Source organism: Miniopterus natalensis, chromosome 7, assembly GCF_054644295.1.
Source record: "Miniopterus natalensis isolate mMinNat1 chromosome 7, mMinNat1.hap1, whole genome shotgun sequence".
In the NCBI taxonomy this organism is placed as follows: Eukaryota; Metazoa; Chordata; class Mammalia; order Chiroptera; family Miniopteridae; genus Miniopterus; species Miniopterus natalensis.
This window is the reverse complement of record NC_142087.1, coordinates 63,495,001-63,517,983: the sequence shown is the minus strand read 5'-3', so window position 1 is coordinate 63,517,983 and position 22,983 is coordinate 63,495,001. Positions and strand designations below refer to the sequence as shown.

The following is a 22,983-nucleotide window of genomic DNA, read 5'->3' as shown; positions in this document are numbered from 1 at the left end:
AGAAACCCTGAGAGGGGAGCCGCTGCCACCTTCGCCAGCCCGCCCCGCTGCCGTCCCCACCCACCCACCTAGCTACCTACCTCTGCCTCCTTCCCAGCCCCTCCACCCCGCCCTCTCCGGTCTCCGGGCGGCCCTGGCGCTCCTTAGCCCGGGTGGCCAGCCCCGCCGCCTCCCCAGAGGAAAGGTGTTTGCGCGCTGATCAGGGCTCGGGCCCTGTCCGCCATGGGGCTCGCCGCCCGTCGCGCCTGACCCGGCCGCCGCCGCCGCCGCCGCCATTGACAGCTCGCCGCCGCGATGCCCAGCGGCAGCTCCGCGGCCCTGGCCCTGGCGGCGGCCCCGGCCCCCCTGCCGCAGCCGCCCCCGCCGCCGCCGCTGCCGCCGCCCGCGAGCGGCCCGGAACTCGAGGGGAACGGGCTCCTGCTGAGGGAGCACCTGGCCGCGCTAGGCCTCGACGACCCCAGCCCGGCGGAGCCCGGCACCCCGGCGCTAAGGGCCGGGGCGGCGCAGGGCCAGGCCAGGCGGGCGGCGGGGCTATCTCCGGAGGAGCGGACTCCGCCCGGCCGGCCCGGGGCCCCTGAGACGGCCGAACTGGAGCTGGAGGAGGACGAGGAGGGGGAGGAAACAGAGCTGGACGGAGACCTCCTGGAGGAGGAGGAGCTGGAGGAGGCAGAGGAGGAGGATCGACCGTCGCTGCTGCTGTTGTCGCCTCCCGCGGTCGCCGCCTCCCAGACCCAGCCGATCCCGGGCGGGTCCCTGGGGTCGGTTCTGCTGCCCGCCGCCGGCTTCGATGCTCGGGAGGCAGCCGCGGCGGCGGGGGTGCTTTACGGAGGGGACGATGCCCAGGGCATGATGGCGGCGATGCTGTCCCACGCCTACGGCCCCGGCGGCTGCGGGGCGGCGGCGGCCGGCCTGAACGGGGAGCAGGCGGCCCTGCTGCGGAGGAAGAGCGTCAACACCACCGAGTGCGTCCCGGTGCCCAGCTCCGAGCATGTCGCTGAGATTGTCGGTCGCCAGGGTGAGTGCGGGGAGAGGTGTTTAGCTGGGCATGGCCTCGGGCGTGGGTGGAGAGTCAAAAGGAACGAGTGTAGAGCAGAAAAAGCGAACCTGGCGAGTCCCCCAAGTCCACCGCGAAGGGATCTGGGAGGAGCCGAGGGTCGACAGGAGGAGATGGATCACCTTTCGAAAACCCTCGGTGTTCCGCTCGTTTTTGCCTGTGCAAAGGTGTTAAGTTTCTCGAGCCACCCAATCCGGCGGTGTTCACTTTACTCGGGCTGTATTCGTGGAACACCAGACTGGCGTGGCACCAAAAACCTCAGTGGGGTGATAAAAGGTCGGGTCGATGTGCATTCGGTGTTGTGCACGGAAAGCTCCGAGATTGCAAGTTTGCTCCCCGACTGTCTTGTAAGGGCGCTCAGTTTCCCTTACAACAGCTTGTTCAGATAAAGAAATGGACAGAAATGGAGGCTTGTAGAAAGAGTTCATTCTAGAGGGAAGGGGATGTTCAAGTGGGTTTCACCACTCGCCCCTGCTGCCCCTCTGATACTCAGAAACTTAGCTTTTGAAGTGCAGCCTAACTACTCTGTTGATGCTACTGTATTCCTTTGATGCATTTTAACTCTCGAAAAGGCACATTGACTACCTTTTAGTACACTTTAGTGTACACAATGAAGAAAAATTGACCAGTAGGCAATTGAGTTAAAGAACTTTATGCATTTATACCATTTTTGTAAATTCTCTTCCTCGCTTGCCAGCACACCAGTACTGCAGACAGACTCCTCCCACATTGTTCAGACAAAGGACCTAGGTCTCAGATTCCTGGAGTAGATTTGTGAAGGTGGGGGAAGGGGATGGATGCCCAGAGTACCTCTGTATCCGACATTTTTAGGGAAGGTCCAGTGCTTTAGTGTAGCTTTTCCCCTGTATTAAATATTACCTGCAGCTGCCTTATTACAATATGGGCTAGTCTGGTTGATGCAATGTCTCCTTGCTGTTAGGTTGAGAGCATTGTTGGGGTCAAATAAAGAGAAATGGTGGCGCTGCTGCTTAAATGATCTCATCTTTCCCAAGTGGTCTAAAGTACACATAAATAAGAGGTCTGTTGAAATGGTGGTTTCAGATATCAGAGTTGGCTCATTTCTTACCTCCAGGATTTTAATAAAAACCCATCTGAAATCTGGATGGAGGAGATAGCTTATTTCAGACCTTTTGATGATTGGTACTTAAAGGCACTGTTCAAAGCTGATGCCATTTAACTGCGAGTTTATTACTATTGTTTGATAAATAACTTTCGCATGCCTTGTTTGAGTTTTTGCAATACTTGAGATACTAATTCAGGAGAGAACTGTTTCACCTTACATAGGATAAAACTATAATATCTCAATTTATGGATCCAGAATGAGTTGGCCATTCAATTCAGTTAAGGACACCAAGGAATTGCTGTGTATCAAGTTTGTATTTTGCCAGGCATTGAGTTTATGGCACTTGGGAATGTAAGGTTGCTGGCCTTGAGAAGCTAACAGTTTAATAAACAGTGGAATGACACTAAACTTAATGTGTAGTTAATGGCACTAACTGTAATGTGTGACAAACAAAAATCATATATCTGAGAACATCAACCCTGGAAGGCCTAGAGAATGGACAGGACTTTAACAAATGGAGATGGAAGAAAGGTTGAGGAACAATGTAAGGAATGGTGTGGAGGAATAATCTCTAGGTATGATTGGAAAGCTGCATAGTTTTGTTTGTTTTATTTTGTTTTGATTCTTAGGATCAGTAAGGGGAGTTGTGAAAAGGGGCTGGATGTGTGTTTAGGCCATAAACACAATCTTATTGCCCTAATAGGATGCCACTTCCTTAGCACCAGTTGTAACAGTGTGCTTATGTGACATTTTAGGGTAACAAAAGAGAACATTACAGTCCAGTTTTACTAAGGGACAAGGTGATGACATCTTTCTGTACATTTAATTTAATATAGACTTTTTTCTTTGTATTAGGCCCTTGAAAGCACTATAAAATGGTCCTGAATTCCATAAACCGATATCTTTATACAAATCAATTACTTAAAAGTAAACTGAATTCATTCCAGGTTTTTATTTTGTACCATCTAGTAAATTGCAGCAAATGAGATAAAGTTTTTAGTTTTTCTTTTTAGGGCTCTGCTTACTGGTTAATAAGGAAATGTGACTGTGTCTTAGGACATGGAGACGAATTGCTAGCTATTTCTTTTGCACTTACTGTTTTCCCAGAATTCACAGTACTGTTAAAAGTATGTCATCATCCTCTATCTTATCTTAAAAGCAGAAAGTCTTGCCCTTTTGCTGTTCTGAACCATTCAACTAGTGGATCATTGACCCCTGCACACACACACCCAGCAGCACCATAATAAAACCTGGAAAGTACTTTCCCACTCCTACAGGAGAACTGGACAACTTCTAATGTGTGCATCCTTTTACAGGAGGATAATTTCCCTTTCCGCTAAGTAATAAACGGGGCAAATCACTTAATTTGTTTGCCTTGTGTGGAACTCTTTTCATCCTTAAGAATTACCTGTCCCTGCCATTTTATTCACTACTCGAAATCATCATTTTCTGTTTGACATCTCTTAGTTGGATTTGGAAATAATTATGTTACAGATGTAGACATTTATAACTTCAGCTCTAAAGCGAAGAGTAGGAGAAATGGAATTCTGAATCATATAGACTAGTAACTCATGTAGATCGCCTCTGATTCCATTGTCTTTCAAAAAAACAAATCACTGCTTTTGCTAGTGATGAAAGTTGGCCGAGTATTGACCTCATATTTATACTCCCCAGTAGTGTATGGTTGTTTGCAAATGTTAAATTTGCCCCATTTTTTAAACTTTACGTTTCATTTTTAAACCAACAATACTGTAAAATAAAGCCAGGAACTAAAGAGGCTGGTTGGTAATCAAAGAAATTTTAGAAAATAGGCATCCAAAGTATACCTAACAGATTTAAGACTTAACTTTTTAAAAATGTAGTATTTGCAAGATACATTCAGTGGTTAACAGGTTTAAGTCAAGTCAGTGAAGGACTTTGTTCCAATTTACAGTCATTGATATCCAGTTAGACTAAAAAGTGAATTAAAGTAGAACAATGGACCCATTCTTAACTATATTATAAATAAGTATTGGTGTCATAAATTCAGTTGTTTTAAAAGACTTATAACCCAAGGTTTTATATCACTGGTTAAGAAAAGTGTCTTCAACTATTTTCATTAGTGGCTTTAATTGATGGTATATGTGTTTTCTAGCCTTATAGTCTAGAAAAGTCATTTCTAGCTTTTTTAAATTTTACACCCTGTCAAAAGAATTTAGGCTTGTACTTCCAGTGTCTGAATATTTGTGTGAATAATATGTATACTGATATATTATACATTATAAAACAAAAAAATTTAAAGATTGAGGTAAAAATGGAAATTGGAGTTCTGCTATTTTCTTTTGTACTCCAATGGATTTTTTTACACCCCACTTTGGCTATCACTGAGCTGGACCCTTTTGGAAATTGTTTCTTTATTGAGCTACTCTGTCTCCAGTTTCATAGGGTGAAACCAAATTCTGACACAGTTGAAATAAGGTATATGCATGTTTGTCCAGGAGAAAAAGAAAAAACTTAAATTTTACTTATACATATGCTCCCTATTCAAGAAGAAATACACGTCTCAGGAGGAGAAACGGGTTTCAGAATAATGCTAAAGCACAGTGTCTTTTTCTTTTGTGGAGGAGTGGGGATTATTAGCCTTCTCTATGCGAGGTAGTATGCTAAGTGCTTTACTGGTGCCATTTAACTCTGCTGGGCACTTATCCCCCATTTTACAGATATAGAAACTGAGTTCTTAAAGGTAACTTACTCTAATACAGTGCCTGGATTTGACCGGTTTGCTTGATGTCAGAGAGAAAGGTCTCACTCTACATTGCTGCCTCAGTACTGAAGCTTCCTGCTCCCAGAGGTTAATAATACTTTGGATTAATTTCTCCCCTAATCATGAGTTGGGATACTGTACTTCTAATATGCATAACTTAAAATATCATTACTATTCAATACCTTAATAGAATTTTGGTATCTCTACTACGAAAGGCAGAGTTATCATTCTGATTTTCTAGGTCTAGCGTCTAACTCAATTCACTGTCATTTTATAGTTTAGAAAGTTAATTTGTGTGTATATACACACTAGCTTTAAAAATTAAATATTGTAACTTTCTAGGCTTTAAAATTTAAGTTTAGTTGATAATGATATTAGCTCTGGGACCTTTGGGAAAGGTTCCATTATTATAATTGTTTTGCAAGTTGATGGGGAATCTAGTACCTTTTCTTCCTGCTTTATTCAGCTAATGAATTAGCTTGATTTTCTAGGGAGAAAGTGGAAAATAAAGTGGTAAATCAAGGGTGTATTTTCTAACCCCAGTTACCTATCAACAACCTAAAAATGATCCAGGGAGTCAAGTATTTGAGAACTGTTACTCTATTAGAGATTTTTATTTAGGAAAAAAATTTCAACAATGTTTAGAGGTTGGAATTCTAGGTAGTTCTTACATCTTACCTTTTCAAAGAAAGGTAGCATTAAGTTACAGGATGGTGCTTAATATTTTGTGGGTTTGGTTTTTAATGAACTTTATATTTGTACAAATTAAAGAATAATACCTTTGCCTTAAACTGAATGCAAAAATGTTTTAGAATGTATGTTTTAATATAAAAATACATATTGTAAACTACTACAAATTGCCCTTAACAGTCTCTGCTCAGCTGTGGTATTTTGGAAAGAGCCAATCATGTTCACCTTTCCTTGGCTTGCTTAGCAGTTTCACCCATTTTATTCTCATGTGATAGAACTAGAACCATCTGATGTGTCTAATACCTGTCAGGTACATGGCACTTCTGTCCAGATAAGCTTAAATTATGTGTGGTAACAAAGAAGCCCAACATCTCAATACTAAAACAACAGAGGCTTATTTCTTACCACAAGGTCTGTGATCATTTTAGTCATTCAGGGACACAGGTCAGTGAAGCAACCACTGTCTATCGTGTTGGCTGGTCTTCCCCTGTGCCAGAGGGATGAGAGACAGTAACATAGCACATGCTGGTCTTTAAATGTTAGACCTGGCAGTAATAATTCTCAAATCTGTTCATATTTCATTAATCAGAGCAAGTTGCCTGGCCACACCTAACTTCAAGTGGTCCAGAAAGTGCATTACAACCATGTGCCCACAGGAGAGCCGGAATATTAGTGAACAGCCATGATGATTATCACAGTATTATTTTTTAATCGATGGGATTGTTACAGGATTTTTTAAAATGTCATTTATGCCATGTAGAATTTGTCGTTTAAAATTAAGCTCAAAATGAAAAAAAAAACATAATGTTCATCAGATACCAAATTGGAAAGTTTAAAAACTTTGCAGTTTAAAAACTCCTTTAGGAAACTCTAAATAGATTATGGATAATCGCTTTTACAACTCCATTGATCTTTAGGTGGTCCTAAAGGGGTATTTTTATTAACAGCACCTTAATGTTTCCCAAATGGTTTATACATCATAATTTGTGGGTTTACTTTTAACCTTTTTCCCATGCTACCATTAGGTACCATACAGACATTTATAAAGATTAAATCTGATATTTTAAACCTTTATAATAATTTTCTAATGTTGTATCACCTAGTATAACTATAAAATTGAATTATGGACAGCCCAATGCTGTTTGAATAGCATTCAAGTTCAAGTCTTTATTTCATGTCTGATTTTGGAATTTTAAGTTACCCACCATAACTGTATAGCACCTCTTTCATGCTAGTGTTTGGGTTTTAAGAACAATTCATGTCATGGTTTGTTGTCTTTGTCCAGTAAGCAAAAACTACAGTTCATTGTATGCAGGGAAGCCTGATTTGACCATGACTAAAGTTGTATCATGGAATAATAAGATGAAGCCTTAAAATAATAAAATTCTTTAATGAAAATTGCAGGTGTACTTGAAGATAAGCATAAGGTAGTTAGTACTGAGCATGGTTAGAGGAGAGTGGGGAGGGCATAGTTATAAACAATTAGGAAATCTCCTCCAAAAGGTTACCAGTATAAAACTGTTTGTACCTTGTACTAACCTTATTAATGTCCGCCTTTCTGTACCACTTTCCTCTCCCCTTTGGTTTGTTTCTGCCTTTCCACCTGTACCATTCAGTGCACTGCAAGAAAGGGCATTGAATTAGGAATTAGAAAACTTGATGGAGACCTGTGTTCACCATTTGTTGCCTATGACCTTGAACTGATCACTTAACCCCAGAGTCTGTTTTTCCTCTTGTGGAAAAAAATCTGTTCCAGCCCCTTGCTTTCCCTGGACCTTCTTCCACCGCCCCCCCCCCCCCATTTGTTGTAAGGATCAAGTTTGAGAAGATGTCATTTGTACAAATTTAATGTACAATTGAACGTATAGAAATAGTAAATTATATGTGAGGTGTAAGGTAAAATTAATTTATTTTTCTGTTAGATTTGTACTCTGATGAGCAGGCACTAACTGAAACCAAAAATTGTCACACTAGTAAGTTTTTTCCAGGGTATACCACTAACTAAAGAATCTACATTACATTTTTAAAAGTTTACAGTATCTTCAAATTTATTTAAAATCAAAGTTTTTGAAATGTAAATGGTATAGAGCTAAGCTAGTCTAGAAGAGAATTACTTTACAAATGAATCTCATTCCAAACAGGTATTTCTAAGGTTTCTGTCAACATTCTCTAAAGGGCATAAACCTAATTTTTAAATCCTCAGTTAAGAAAATTGTTCTGCCTTTCATCTCTAATTTATACCCTCTTTGGCTCTTGCAGCTTTAGTGAAAGGCAAAATATGAGCCTTTTTAAAAATTAAGTATTTCAATACTCTTGTTTAAACTAAGGAGGTTAAAAAAGGGGGGATTTTAGTTTAACCTCTATTTTTAAACATACCTTTTATGTGCAGGGAATTCTCCACTTATAATCAACTAGGAAAATAAGGCAGGTTGAGAGAATGGTGTATTTTGGCAATTCTGAGCTTCAGTTTTCTCTTATCTATAAAATGAGATTAAACTGGATTACTGTTCTTTTTATCTACAAAGAGTTCCTAAAATCATGCAAAAGTACCAGGTTTCAAATTACCAGTTAATTGACTTCTACATATCTCCTCCCAATTTTGTAAAGTTTATAATATTCTAACATGCTTTTCACAATACAAATAAGTTTTATCTTTAGGAGGGATGGGGGAGAGAGGAAGAAAAAATCCATGTGAGAGAGAAACATCAGTTGCCTTCTAGTTTGCCTCCTGTACAGGCCCCAACTGGGTGTTGAACCTAAAATATACGTATGTGCCCTGTCTGGGGATTGAACCCACGACCTTCTGGAATTTGGGACCATGCTCCAACCAACTGAGCCCATCATACAGGCCAGAGCAGGAGATACATTCTTTAAATGTTTTTAACTTCCTGTAGAAAATTTATTCATTTTATTTTTTTAATAAAAAATATTTTGTGTCAGGCAGTGTATTATTTCATTTGATCCATTCTTATTTCCACTGTACAGATAAGGAAACAGATCTATGGACATAATAAATAACTTACCCAGAGTCTCAAGCTAATAATATTGGAGACTTCAACATTCCTGTCTTCAAAATGCAGGTAGAACAAGCAGACACAAATTCAGCAAGAGTATAGAAGATTTTTAACATCACCAACCAATTGTATAAACAAAGAAATGACAGATCAATATCTGTACATGAACATGTATAAACACCAAATCCTATTGGTGCCTGAAGTTGATTAAAAGTGAGGGCAGAACTGAATTTTGGTCACCTTTGCGTCCTTAATGTCAAAGTACCTGGAACAAAATAAATACTTCCTGTTTTATTGAGCTGAATTGTTCGATTAGAAACTTACCATTTTATTGTTTGTTTTAATTTGCATATTGTAGTAATTGAGGTTTACTTCCCTCTTGCTTTATCTCTAATGCTTTGCCTAAGGAGCCAGTCAACCTCAAGTTGTTTGGAGCTTTTGTTTTAAGGGCAGTGGATGCTAATTGATTTAAGGTGCTAAGATGTCTGTATGAATACTGGTAATAAGCAAAACTAAAACCACAGAAATGAAACTGTTTGAAGTGCTTTCATAGTGATCCCTAGAGTGAGACACTATTCTTAAAAAATTTTAGAAAATTTTGACTAGAAAGGAAAGCTTTTATTTCTATATTGTGATTTAGGAATACATTGCATTGCTAATCTAAGTAATTTATTTAAATATTGGATTAAGTTGTGTTCATAAGAAACACTCTTATTGGAATTTACCTGATATTCCTCAATTTTTGAAGATACAAACTGAAATTGAGTTTGCATTTACAAAGGAGCTTTTGGATAGTCTGTCTAAACCAGGGGTGGGGAATGCCTGGCCTGTGGGCCATATATGGCCCTCAGAAATCATTTGGTGTGGCCCTGCCAAGGCAACTGCAGGTGGAACTTGAAATTCAAGAAATCTAGAAGCTTTTTTCATAGCTAACTTTTAAGTTGACAATTTTGTATGGCCTGCAATTGATGTTATGAATATCCAAATGGCCCTTGGCAGAAAAAACATTCCCCACCCCTGACCTACATGATTAACAGTCGTTGTATGTAATAAACATTTTTAATGTTTTATTTAATTCTTGCAAAACCAAGTGAGAGATAGAGGTTTAGTGACTGGTTAAAGTTCACCATTACCCAACCTTTTCCTAAGGAAAAGAAGAATAGATGTATGTATGTAAAGTATGGTAGTATCTGATTGTCCCAAGAGCTTTTTAGACTTCAGAAAGAAGAGGTGACTGTTTTTCCTAGGAGTAGAGGGACTTGGTCAAAAAAATAAAAGCATTGGAAAGGACCTCGAGATTGAATGACCTAACATTGAAACCACAAGTAACTGGTAACAGATTTGAACTCCGTCCTGCAGATACTCAGTTTTGTGCTCTTTGCATTGTTTCCTTTAAAATGGACCTTGGAAGATTCATATGTGGTAGCTGTGGTAGGAAGAGTTATACCTATGTTTTATATTATTCTTGAGTTCATGGAGCCTTTCACACATACAGTCTCTGTCTTTTCCAAATAGTCATGTTTGTTACTAAGGATGTGAGGGGTTGGGGAGTGCTAAGAGGGTATTCTGGCTTATGTAGGGAAATATCTGAGCAGAGATAGAAGAGGAACAAGGCATGCTTAGGAGATGATACAGCCTGGGGGACGGTAGGTTATGGACACTGCCTGGAGAGAAGAGAGGTGGGGGGGTAATATTAGGCCAAGGAGTTCTTATTTTCTGGAAGGTAAAAATAACTAACTACTCAAGGGGTTTCACTCCCCCCTCATTTTTATTAAAGTGTGTGTACATGTGTGTACACTGATTTCCTAGTAGGATTCTTTCCCCTTCAAAACAAAACTACTTTGAAGAAATGTATGCCACAAAGATGACCCAAAGTAAAAATAAACACATAATGCAGTTTTGGTGTTTAGTTTTTAGCTTTCTTCAGTACCTTATATACAGGATGTGGCAAGAGTAAGTTTACAGTTGTGAGTATACAAAACAAGTTTATTCTTGTATTATTATTTATTAATTATGATATTATTTTCCATATGAGCAATTGTAAACCTACTTTGTTAGCTGCATGTAGCTAACTTATGAAATGAATAGAAAATACAATGAATTTAATTTCTAGAAAACAAAATCCTCTTTGTCAAAAATCAGCAGCACTCACCCTAGCCAGTGTGGCTCAGTTGGTTGGAGCATTGTCCTGTGCACTGAAAGTCAAGGGTTCAATTTCCAGTTAGGGCACATGCCCAGATTTCGGGCTCCATCCCAATCCCCAGTTGGTCAGGTGTGAACAGCAGGCAGCTGATCAGTGTTTTTCTCTCTCACATAGATGTTTCTCTCTCCCCCTTCCTCCCTCCCTCCCTCTCTCTCTCCCTCTCTTCCTTTCCTTCCCTCTCCCTCTCCCTTCCTCTCTCTAAAATCAATAAACACATATCCTCTGGCGAGGATTGAAAAAAAATCAGCAACACTTCATATAACCTTTAAAAAACTAATTCTTTGAACCTACAAGATAGAGTTTAAACCCTTGCCTGACACCTTTTTTAGCTTTCTTCAGTACCTTATATATACGGGGTGTGTTCACCTTCCCACCTAGCCTTCTCCCCTCCAGTCACTTAAAGCTTGCACAGTACCAAGCCAGGTGTAGGTTCCTGACTGCCATCTTGTATTCTTGATTCCCTGCTTTGGCACTTGAAGTTCCCTTTGCTCCTTCCCACCTTTCTTCAAGCCTAAATTCAAATGCCTCTGTAGCCTTCTTTCACTTACTGTAAGCAACAAAGTCGTCTCCTTTTCTGTGCTCCCACTATATGTCTATTTTCATTAAAGCAATTATATCAGTATTGTGTACATGACTGTTTCCTCTCCTGATTATGAGCTTATCACTTTGAATTAGCACCTGCAGCTTTCTAAGGAATTTAATGTTTGAATAGGTAAGTTTAGATATTAGGCTGATCCATTTTCTCACAACGGTGAATGTTCTTGGACTAGAGAAGGGAATGGTTTAGCTAGTCCAAGAGGAGGTGGTTTTTACTTGTGCATCTTTATTCACCTCTACATCACACCCTATCTTTGTCAACACGGTGGCTTATGTATTTCTTTTCTACCTATATTTTGAATTTTAGCTCTATCCCATCACCCTATTACAGTACCTATGATCCTCAAACTTTTCCTGACCCCCTATGTCTAGCCACTGCCCTGGGTTAGGGTTTAAAATTTTCATGGGCCAAATACTTAGCCAGAGACTTGGAGGAACGGAAAATGGTAACATAGTAGGCAGAATAAATCCCCCTTCTCTCAAAGATGCTGATACCCTAATCCTCCAGAAACAGATTATGTAATGGGGAGTATGGACCTTGAAATGGGGAGGTTGAGATCATCTGGGTGGGCCCAGTGTAATCAAATAAGTCTTCAGAAGCAGAAACCCTTTCCCACCTGGTCAGATATGAGAAGGAGAGAGATTTGAAGCATAAGAAAGGTTCATCTCCATTGCTGGCTCTGAAGATGAAGGGGGCCACAAGCCACGGAATATGGGTGGCCTCTAGAAGCTGGGAATGGCCCTGAGCTGACAGCCAGCAAAGAAGCGGGGAGCTCAGTCCTGCAACTATAAAGAACTAAAATTCTGCCAGTGACCTGAAGGAACAAGGAAGTGGATCTCCTGAAGCTTTCAGAAAATAAAGGAACAAGGGCCTGACAACATCTTAATTTTTTATTATTATTACTATTTTTTAGCCTTATTGAGCCCCATGTCAGATTTCTGGCTTACAGAACTGTAAAATAAAGTTCTGTAATAAATAAAGTATGAGGTTGAAGCCATTGTGTATGGTAACTTGTTTTGGCAGCATTAGAAAACTAAAGCAGATAATAAGCAAAATTAAAGAACAGATTTCTCTATCGAGGGCTCCATTTCCTCCTAACTCTCAGCTCCTAGTGGCCACCTGCAGCTCCTTGCCTTAAGATCTCATAGACAGTTTGCAACATGGCTGGTTTGCTTTCTTCTAGGCTAGCCAGAGCACTTCTCTCTGACTCCTGAGACTAGCTGGAGAAAACTTTAAAGGACTCATGATTAGGTCAGGCCCACCCAGATCATCAGGGTAGTCTTCCCATTTTAAGGTGAATAGTTGATTTGGACGGTAATTACATCTACATTGCCGACTGCAATTGCACATCTGGTTCTTTTGTTATAAGTACATCATTCCACATGCTTAATGGAATTAAAAAATGGCCTTAAAGATGATCTAGCCTGGTGGTTTTACACTTCTCTGACTGACCCCATTCCCCAAGCAAAAGGACATTTTATATTGAAGCCCATTGTACACATTTTGCTGAAACATTTGGAGCATATTGAGTTCTTGGGGGTTTGTTTTGTTTTTTATGCTGATTGCAACCCATTAAGTTGATATTGCAAACCCACAGTGGTTTGAGAAACACTGAATATACCATCCTTTCAATACTTTCTTCTCCCAGCAACAGAGGACCTCTCCCTCTTAATTGCTGAGGCAACTGGTGGGAGAGGCTTTCTTTATTTACCTTGGAGAAGCAAGACACAGGACAGGACCTCTGCTATTTCAGGGAGTGTGAGGACTAAAATGCTGGCTGCAGCTAAAGGGTTTTAAGGTGAAACAGCCCCAGCCATAGTGATACAGAAAGGAGAAATGGCTTCCTCCTACACCAGGGAGGTAAATTGGAGACTCTTTATTTGGGGAATTTACTTGGAAGTCAAAATAAAATTACAGCTCTGAAAGCTGATGCTATTCTAGTGTTTAACCACTACATAAGCTGGTACACAGCTTGTGTTTGGTATTTTTATTTGTAGTTGTAAGAAAATAATTGTTAGTCCTTACATCTTAGAATTAAAAAGTCATGTTCAGTTTTGAGGATATGAAGTAGTTTTCTCTGCTGTTTATACAATTTAAATTAATCTCAGTAGTAGCCAAAAGTCTTACTGATAAGCTAAGTCTAATAAAATGTATCGTTTTTATTTAATTTTTAAATTGTTCTAATTTAGTCATATCTTTGAAAAACTAATGCAGTTGTATGGCTCAAAGTTTATAAAACAAAATAGTGTACAAGGAAAATTGTCTCCCTCCTACACTGTCCCCCTAAGTCAGCCAGTTTTATGACTGCATATTCCGTTATGTGGCCATACCAGCCTCTCACTAATACAAACCATAAGTGAGTAATATAATAAAAGGTCATTATTTTTCTACAGAATCAATTCTACAAGTGGAATTATAGAAGCAAAGGGATAACTGCAGTTGTAAGTTTGCTAGATATTGTAAACTGTCCTTGGGAAGTTTATACTCTCAACAGCTAAACATGAAGGTCTTTTCCCCATTCTGTTTTTGGTATTTGGCAATCTTAGAGGTGGAATTCAAATGGAAATGGAAATGTTTATGTTCAGAGCCATTTATTTCCTTTTCTGTGAACTGTTTCTTTTACATACTTTTCTGTTGGGTTTTGGTGTTTTCATATGTAGGGGTGTGTAAGAGAAAAATTAGCTATTTGTGATGTAAGTTGTGAATAATGTTTTAAACTTGTTATGGGTGACTTTTGCCATGCCACAATTTTTCTTAAAATGCAATTTAATTTATCGGTACTTTTATAGCTTCTGAGTTTTGTGCCAGTCTGAGATTATATATTTTATGATTTTTTTTTTTTAAGTATCTTTGTATATTCAAATACAAACTCAATCTCTAAAATACTCAAAAAGCTTTTTATCTCCACTTGAAAAATAAAACCATTTTTTTCTCCTTTAGTTTGTGTCACCTATTTAGAATTCTGCCTGTTCAAATTGTCTCCAACTTGAGAATGTATGTATATTCTAGAAATCATGGGCTGGTTGTTCAGAACATAGAATATTTCCTATAGAAACAATGTTATGATTGATGAGGTTTTCTTGTAGAGAAAAAAGAAAGACTTCTGCTTTTGTTGGCAGTAGCTTAAATGGAGTTGGCTTTGTTATCTTCCTGTTACCACTTTCCCCTCATCTGTAGAACCTAAGCACATGACCCTTTGGGGCAGTATAAGACTATCTTACTCTCCCATCTCAGAAGTAGTCTTGTCTACCTCATGAGCCATATAGTAAGTACCTGTTTATCAGATCCAACCATAGGCCAGGTAGTGTTCTATGTGCCTTTAGGTATTTTTTCTTAGTTAATAATATGCCTAGTAGGTATTAAACAAAAAGTATGCTAAGCTGCAGCTGACAGTTGTTTATAGTCTCAGAAGTATTTATTTAGAAAAGTTTCTTCAGGGTGGAGAGGGGCCCGATCCTTAGGCTAACCAATTCTCCATTTGTTCTTAATAGAAATTGCCAGTGGTGTTCTGCAGGATCATCTTTTCTGCAGGACTCTCTCTGTTAGGAATGTGATCATAACTCCCTTGAGTGTATAATATGAACAGTTATCAGTTATGCATTTATATCACCCCTTTCAGAATTTCTTAGACTTCTTACCATCAGTCACATATTGGCCAATGGAAAATGGTCTCAGTTCTTAGCCCCAAGCATCACCTACTGTGCTGAATGAGGGAGTCTCCTGGAGATTCAGCCTGTATAACTGATAGGTCCATATGGAGGTTTTATTGCTCCCGTCTTCCAATTGACTTTCTATTGGGGAGCAAAAGCAAATAGTGTTTTCCTATACTCAAAAGTTGCACTATCATTATAATCTTCTGGTAGTTCATTATAGATGTAAACTTATAGCAGCACTCTTTATAATAAAAACTTTTGTGTTTCATAGTAGCATTTATTCTACTCCTTGTAGTAATTTCTTCATAGCCCCCAAATGATCCCCGCCCCTTAGCTTTCTAACCTCATCCAGGTACTGCATTCAATGCTTTCCTTGCAGTTTTGCTTTTAGCCGTTTTACCCCCCTGTAGTCTTCTCAATGAATATGGCCTTAGGTTAGAATAAACCTGACTCTAAAAGTGTTTTCATGATAGGTACCTAGGATGCAGCAGTGAGAAAGCAGCCATTTATAAGTTCTACAGTTTGTTGGAAAGAGAAACAAGATCTTCATTTGTGGTTGAGATCTAAAAGTTCCATGGGAGGTTGAATATGCTATAATTGAAGTCAGCATAATCAACTCCTTTCGAAAAGGTTGGATTAGCAGTATGAGGCCAGAATATGAAAGCCTTGAAAAGCTCAGCAAAAAATGCTTAGCTACAAAGCAGTATGTATAAAAAGGCAGGCCCAGTGTTGTTACATAGAAAAATAGTGATCTCTGTTTCAGTAAATGTATGGCACCCATGCTTGCAGTCAAACCACTCAGTGCTTCGGGGATGCTAAGGAAGGGTACACAAACCAGCCCTAAGGAAGAGGAAGCCTCTTAGAGGGTGAGGCATCTAAACTAAAATCTGAGGGGCTGCCATGAGTTAAGGTGTCAGAGCTGAGAGGTAAAGAGGCCAAGACAGAGGAACGTTCTAGTCATGGAAGCAAGGGAGCATTGGTATGAGTTTAATAGGGTGGCGCACACTGCAGAGTTTAAGAAGTGAGGAATGGGAAAAGAAGAGCAGTAAAGAGATAAAGCTAGAGACAGGTCCTCAGGTACCAGCTAATGAGGGGCCTTGTGTGCCGTATTTACCTTAAGGTAAAGGGGGGAGCCATTAAAGCACTTTATGCAAAGAAGTGATCATGTGTGATCTGTGCTTTATTTAGAGAAAGCATCATTTGACTAAAGTGAACATAGAGAGTGGATTGAAGTGAGGCAAGACTGGAGGCAAGGAGACCTGTTGGGGGAGGGCTATTGCAGTTATTCAGGTTAGAAATGGCGTATATAAAGACTTAGCTTTAGTACGTTATGAATATATTGTGGGAGGGGAGTTTAAGAAAACGACCTGCCCAGGTGGTGATGAGTATTTTCAACAGCACCTAACTTTATTTTGAGGAACTAGGAATAATAGTGTGATGCATTCATGAGAATAAATCTATCCTGATAAGTTTCATGTAAGATCTTTGAAAACTATATTCTGTGGTGGTATATTTGACATTTTAAGTTACAGTTTGAAGCCCTCTAATCTTACACAGTTGGTACTGGTATGGGTGATTACTCCAAGAAGTCGATTAAAGAATCATGTGTAGTTATGTATATTGTCTTAGATATTTTATTTTAACTCAAATATACTTAGGCTTTGGAGCCAAAGCTTTTTATTTAAGAATGGGTCTGCCAATCAGTGTTATTCCTCTTTGTAAAAACCGTATCCAATACCCGTATTCCATACAATTTCCAATGTTTCTTTTGAATTTAGCAAGAATTTTACAGTGAGTACAAAGTCATTGTTACCTTTTTTACCTCAGGCTTTTACAGTTGTCTTACCCATACATATTCCAGTGGCACCATTTTTTTTTCTTTAAGGTACTCACCATTTTTTAAATTTTCAAAAGCAATCAACTTACTTTTCATACAAATACGATGTCTTTTTTATTCATATTTCACTGGTTTATGTAATAGTTTATTTAACACATGAATACAGCTAGCATAAACAGATGGGGATAAACACAACTGATTCTTGGTAAGCTTAAAATTCAACTGATAGGAGCAAAAGTGAAATGACCTCTGGTAGCCATGAGCACTTTACTATTGTCATCCATTGAGTTTTACAGAGGAAAAAGTAACGTTAAAATAAGAATTAAGTGGAAGTTAAAGTCTGTCCTGTAGTATAGTTGTGTGAAACTTGAGGTTCTTGGACTAACAAAAAGAGTAAATTTTCAAGTCAGAGTAGGTTTAATTCTGGCTCTGCCACTTACAAGCTGTGTTAACTTGGACAAGTTATACAGTTTTTCTGCACCTCAATTTCCTCAGTAAAAGGAGTGTAATAGTCTAGTTCTTAAAGTTATTGTGTAGATTAAATGAGACAGTTGATATTAAATGTCTCACATGTACATTTAATGGTTTTTCTTTGCCACCAACACTCCTCAGGGTCGTAAACTACTAAAGTTTTGGAGGTCAGCGCACTTATGGTATAGGTTGCCTATATAGAGGACTCCAGCTGCCCAGAAGCAGATTTTAGCTTGAAAGGAGCATTCTGCAATTTATCTTTATCACTATTGTTGAAGTAGATGTTGATTCTTATGACATGTTTTCTTTCTAACAGGTTGTAAAATTAAAGCACTGAGAGCCAAGACAAACACATATATCAAGACACCTGTTCGTGGTGAAGAGCCCATTTTTGTTGTCACTGGACGGAAAGAAGATGTTGCCATGGCCAAAAGAGAAATCCTCTCAGCTGCAGAGCACTTCTCCATGATTCGAGCATCTCGAAACAAAAATGGCCCTGCCCTGGGAGGGTTGTCAAGTCCTAATCTGCCCGGTCAAACCACCGTTCAAGTGAGGGTCCCATATCGTGTGGTAGGATTAGTAGTTGGACCCAAAGGAGCAACTATTAAAAGAATTCAGCAGCAGACCCACACATACATAGTAACTCCGAGCAGAGATAAGGAGCCTGTCTTTGAAGTGACAGGGATGCCTGAAAATGTTGACCGAGCTCGAGAAGAAATAGAAATGCATATTGCCATGCGCACAGGAAACTATATTGAGCTCAATGAAGAGAATGATTTCCATTACAACGGTACCGATGTAAGCTTTGAAAGTGGCACTCTTAGCTCTGCGTGGCTCTCCTCCAATCCAGTTCCTCCCAACCGTGCGAGAATGATATCCAATTATCGAAATGATAGTTCCAGTTCTCTGGGAAGTGGTTCCACAGATTCCTACTTTGGAAGCAATAGGCTGGCTGACTTTAGTCCAACAAGCCCATTTAGCACAGGAAACTTTTGGTTTGGAGATACACTACCATCTGTAGGCTCAGAAGATCTTGCAGTTGATTCTCCTGCCTTTGACTCTTTACCAACATCCGCACAAACTATCTGGACTCCATTTGAACCAGTTAACCCACTCTCTGGCTTTGGGAGTGATCCTTCTGGTAACATGAAGACTCAGCGTAGAGGAAGTCAGCCATCTACTCCTCGTCTATCTCCTACATTTCCTGAGAGCATTGAACACCCACTTGCTCGGAGAGTTAGGAGCGACCCACCTAGTACAGGCAACCACGTTGGCCTTCCAATATACATCCCTGCTTTTTCTAATGGTACCAATAGTTACTCCTCTTCCAATGGTGGTTCCACCTCCAGCTCACCTCCAGAATCAAGACGAAAGCATGACTGTGTGATTTGCTTTGAGAATGAAGTTATTGCTGCCCTAGTTCCATGTGGCCACAACCTCTTCTGCATGGAATGTGCCAACAAGATCTGTGAAAAGAGAACACCATCATGTCCAGTTTGCCAGACAGCTGTTACTCAGGCAATCCAAATTCACTCTTAACTATATATATATACATAAATACTATATCTCTATATGGACTCGTAAAGGCATGGGTATAACGGTACCCCAGTAAACTTCCTAATGAATTCTTATGACTGTTATCAGGCTTTATTGGGATTAGGCTAAAGTTGTTAGTAAACTTATAAAAGGCTGCTATGGTAACACTAAACCTAAGTGGTCTCTTGTCTATTAGTTTGGTTTGAATTATTAATATTATCCTGTAGACCCAGAGACATAGCTTGTATAAGAATTGCTAAAGCTGAAGTTCAACTCAGTTGAGTGAAGATCATCATAGGTGTGTGAGCCTATGAGAAAAGTGTATACGTCTAAGATTTCAAAACAGTGGGTCCCAAAGCCTAACCACATTAAGAGTTTATGGAGGGTACTTGGCATTACAGATGATTCAGACACTTCCAGGGCTGCCTTCTTTACACTGCCAGTTTTGACAAAACAGGTTTGTTTTTTATTTTACAACAACTTATGCCTAATTCTGCAGGATTGCAAGTAACTTTTTAATGCATTGTGAATTACTTACTGGTAATAATAGGGCTGATGGCAGTTTACTCAATCACTGATTATAATTTGGGACAAAAACTGCTACATTGACTTTCATCTCGCCCAGCTGGTATGATCAGTGGATCAGGAATGCAATTGTGTCTATTGTGAATTCCTACCCATCATCGCCTCCCTCGGTGAATGTGGAAATGGCCACCTGGGTTTTCCCATTTCAGGAAGGGCTTTGGGATTCACCTATATTGGCTAATCATTGAGGATGCGAACATTCCATTCATTAGTCTGATCAAGCTATTGGTTAATTTTTAGACTCTAGATAAAAATGTGAAACATTTTATGTTCAATCCATATTTGTCTTGCACATTATAAATATATTTTTATTTTTTAGTAATTTAGGGAAGGGGGAGGGAGAGGGATAATAATGCCCTTAGCATAATTCACAAAAGCAGCTGTGACAACCTCCAATCAGTTTACTTCATTTCAAAACTATTTCCAATCACAAGGAAAGATTTAAGATACACTTTTACATTTCACCTGTGGATGTCTGTGACTTCATCCTCAGTATGTTCCCAAATCTATGCTGGCATTGAACGGACAAAACATGATACTGGTGGTTTTTTCTACTAATTATTTTTTGAAGCGTTATTTTCCCAACAAAAAAGAGCTTTTTTTCCTCAGTATAACAAAAATTGAAGTCCTATGTGTATTGAATAGTAAATAGACAAATTTTATTTTTTATTTCCACTTGAAGAGTTACATTTCGTATAAAAGTTTACAAATAACGGTTTTTATTTTGATTTTTTTCAGTATAAAAATTGCCTTGATGGCATATTATGATGTAATGCTAATTGCTTGTAGGATAGTTAAATGTCAGTATTGAAACCTAATCCTTAGCTGCCGTCTTGTAGATATGAACGAATGTTCACCAAGCATGTATTTTGTATTTTGTTGCATTGTACACTGCAACTAATAAGCCAAGGAATCGACATATATATTAGGTGCGTGTACTGTTTCTAAAACTACAAACTAAGAATGATAAATTATCAATATAGTTTAGTATTTGCTAATTTTACTACACTCTTTTGTTATGTATATGTAGGGAAGTCATAGGGATTATAAATTCAATTTGAGTAAAGTTTAAAACCATATATTTTATGATAAAGGGCCTTTAACTTAAGATGGCCAAAGCACTGATATTATATATTTGCTGTAAAGAGAATTATAAGAGTTTTATTTTTCTGATATTAAAAGTTACTTAATAAAGACTTGTTTCCATTAACTTGAATGTATTCTCCTTGGTGTTTTTCATGTAATCATTAGGTTAGACTGGAAGATAGTGTTTACCAAAATTGAATATTTCTTATAAAGTTCCGCTCTCCAGCTACCTGTGCTCTGTTTTGTGATGATTTTTTTTTTTTTTTAAGTGTGTTAGTGTTGAATGTATCTCTTATGTTCTTATCCAAATTTAGCCTTTTCTTTAAATGGTGTTACATTATAGTCAAATTAGAGATTTAACTAGTTTTAGATTTTTTAGTTGTGCATCTGTGTAGTTGACCACAAATAATCACTCTTAAGCCAATTATAAATAAAATAGTGAATGACTTTTTATATGTTATGTTAACTAAAACCCCGAATCCAACTTAGACTCTATTTAGTTTCTGTCCTTTGTGGAGCCCCCCCCCCCCCCCTCTCTGGGAGAGGGACAGAGAAAGAGATCGATGTGAGTGAAACATCAGTGGTCTGCCTCCTGCAGGGACCCTGATATGGAAATCAAACCCACAACTTTTCAGTGCATGGGAGAACCCTCCAACAACAGCCAGGGATTGGGGGGGGGGGGGGGAGGTTTCTTTTTTTTTTTAAGTGTTTTTATTGATTTCAGGGAGAGGGAGAGAGATGGAAACATCAATGATGAGAATCATTGATCGGCTGCCTCCTGCACACCCCCAACCCGGGGACTGAGCCCGCAACCCCGGGTGTGTGCCCTGATGAGAATTAAACCATGACCTGGTTCATTAGCCAGTGTGCAATCACTGAGACACACCTGCTGGATTTTTGTCTTTAATTACCAAATATATAAAACTAATTTTTTTTTCTAACATGAAGGTACACATATGGGGTGGGCAAAAGTAGATTTACAGTTCATATGGAAAAAATATATAATACAAGAATAAACTGTTTCGTGTACTCACACCTGTAAACCTACGTTTGCCACCCCTGTATTTTCACTTGCTAAGTACCTTCTGAAAGGTGTTGACTAAAATATGACTCCATTGGTGAAGCTGATTTGATGATGCTGGCTGGAGTAAATTGTTGCCATTTGTTAACAAGCAAGAATAAAGATATTTCTAAAGTTGTTTTAAAGAAACAAAAATTCTATTCTTCATACTTAGAGGTATTTATTACACACCCATGGTAAGTCTTTTCATTATTGGTGTTAGATTCTTGGGCTGTGCTAGAAGATTGGAATAGGTAGATTTGAAGATAGGCAAGATCATTGCACTAGAATTATTTTGCTAATTTTAGGATTAGCCTCCAAAAGTATGAAAGTTAAATTATGTGGTGGGTTACATTATTTATATAATTCCAGCATAAACGAATGACCAATAAATGTGAATTTCTTAACTTTTATGCAATATAGGGCCACGATCTTTCAGAACCTTGAAAATAATCTATTTTGAAGGCTTTCTTTGGCAGAGGAAGCCAAAAGTTTGTCTGAAACTAATGTCAGCCAAGATAAACACCAGGTTCCAAGTCTGGGTCTGCCACTCGTGCCTGATTTTATTTTCTTGCTTATGGAAGTTTTGAGGGAGAGGCTCCAGGAACCCTGTGGGCATGTGTTTCCAGAGACTCGTAGCCCTATGCTGGATAATCCAAATAATCAAGAATTAGGCAAACCTATTGAAAAGGACTTGACAATGCTCCATTTTACAACCTTAGAGAATAGATGCTAACCCAAAAACATTTGGTTTGGCTAGCAGCTTAAGTATGATATGTAATTCTTTCTATAAAGGATTCTAACAAAGGAGTCCCCTTGCAAGATAAGTTTTTTAGCAAGAGTAAAGAAGGCTAGATAGAATAATTGGGTGTAGGGAATTGGTATTGGTATAGGTATGTTATTACACGTCTAATTATTATTAGTGAATCTGTCAGCATAAAAACACTGGTTTTCAATCTGCTACCTACTGCCCCCTCCAATTACTACTTTTCTTTATTCCAAAACGTTTTATAAATAGGGTTTAGGATGTTTATAATATAAAACGAACACTTTTCCTATGTCAGTATACTTCCACAACATAATTTAGTGATTTCAATAATAACTTTTACAACTATTTCATACCTAAACCATTTTTCTGTTAGTGATTTCAGTGACTGGGCTCCACTAGCACTGATGGAATTGGGAAGGACATTGAGAAACCTAATAAGATTCCATTTAATAGTTTAAGAATAGCTATTCTCTTTAAACTTCCATACCTTCCTCCTTGGATACCTTAGAGTAATTCTTTCCTATTAAGTGTCTTCAGCTGACCATGTGAAGTAATTGAAAATTGGGAAAGAATGTTAAATTTTCCTGCCATTTGGGATTT

General features: G+C 39.0%; 1 protein-coding gene across 1 annotated transcript; it reads left to right on the top strand.

The window, feature by feature from the left end:
• The first annotated feature begins 279 nt into the window (after nt 1-279).
• On the top strand, nt 280-20,684 carry MEX3C (mex-3 RNA binding family member C). The gene is made up of 2 exons (XM_016225095.2): nt 280-1,015; nt 17,664-20,684. The coding sequence occupies exons 1-2, from the start codon at nt 295-297 to the stop codon at nt 18,884-18,886; spliced, it is 1,944 nt and encodes a 647-aa protein (XP_016080581.2). The 5' UTR covers nt 280-294; the 3' UTR covers nt 18,887-20,684.
• Nucleotides 20,685-22,983: the final 2,299 nt, after the last annotated feature.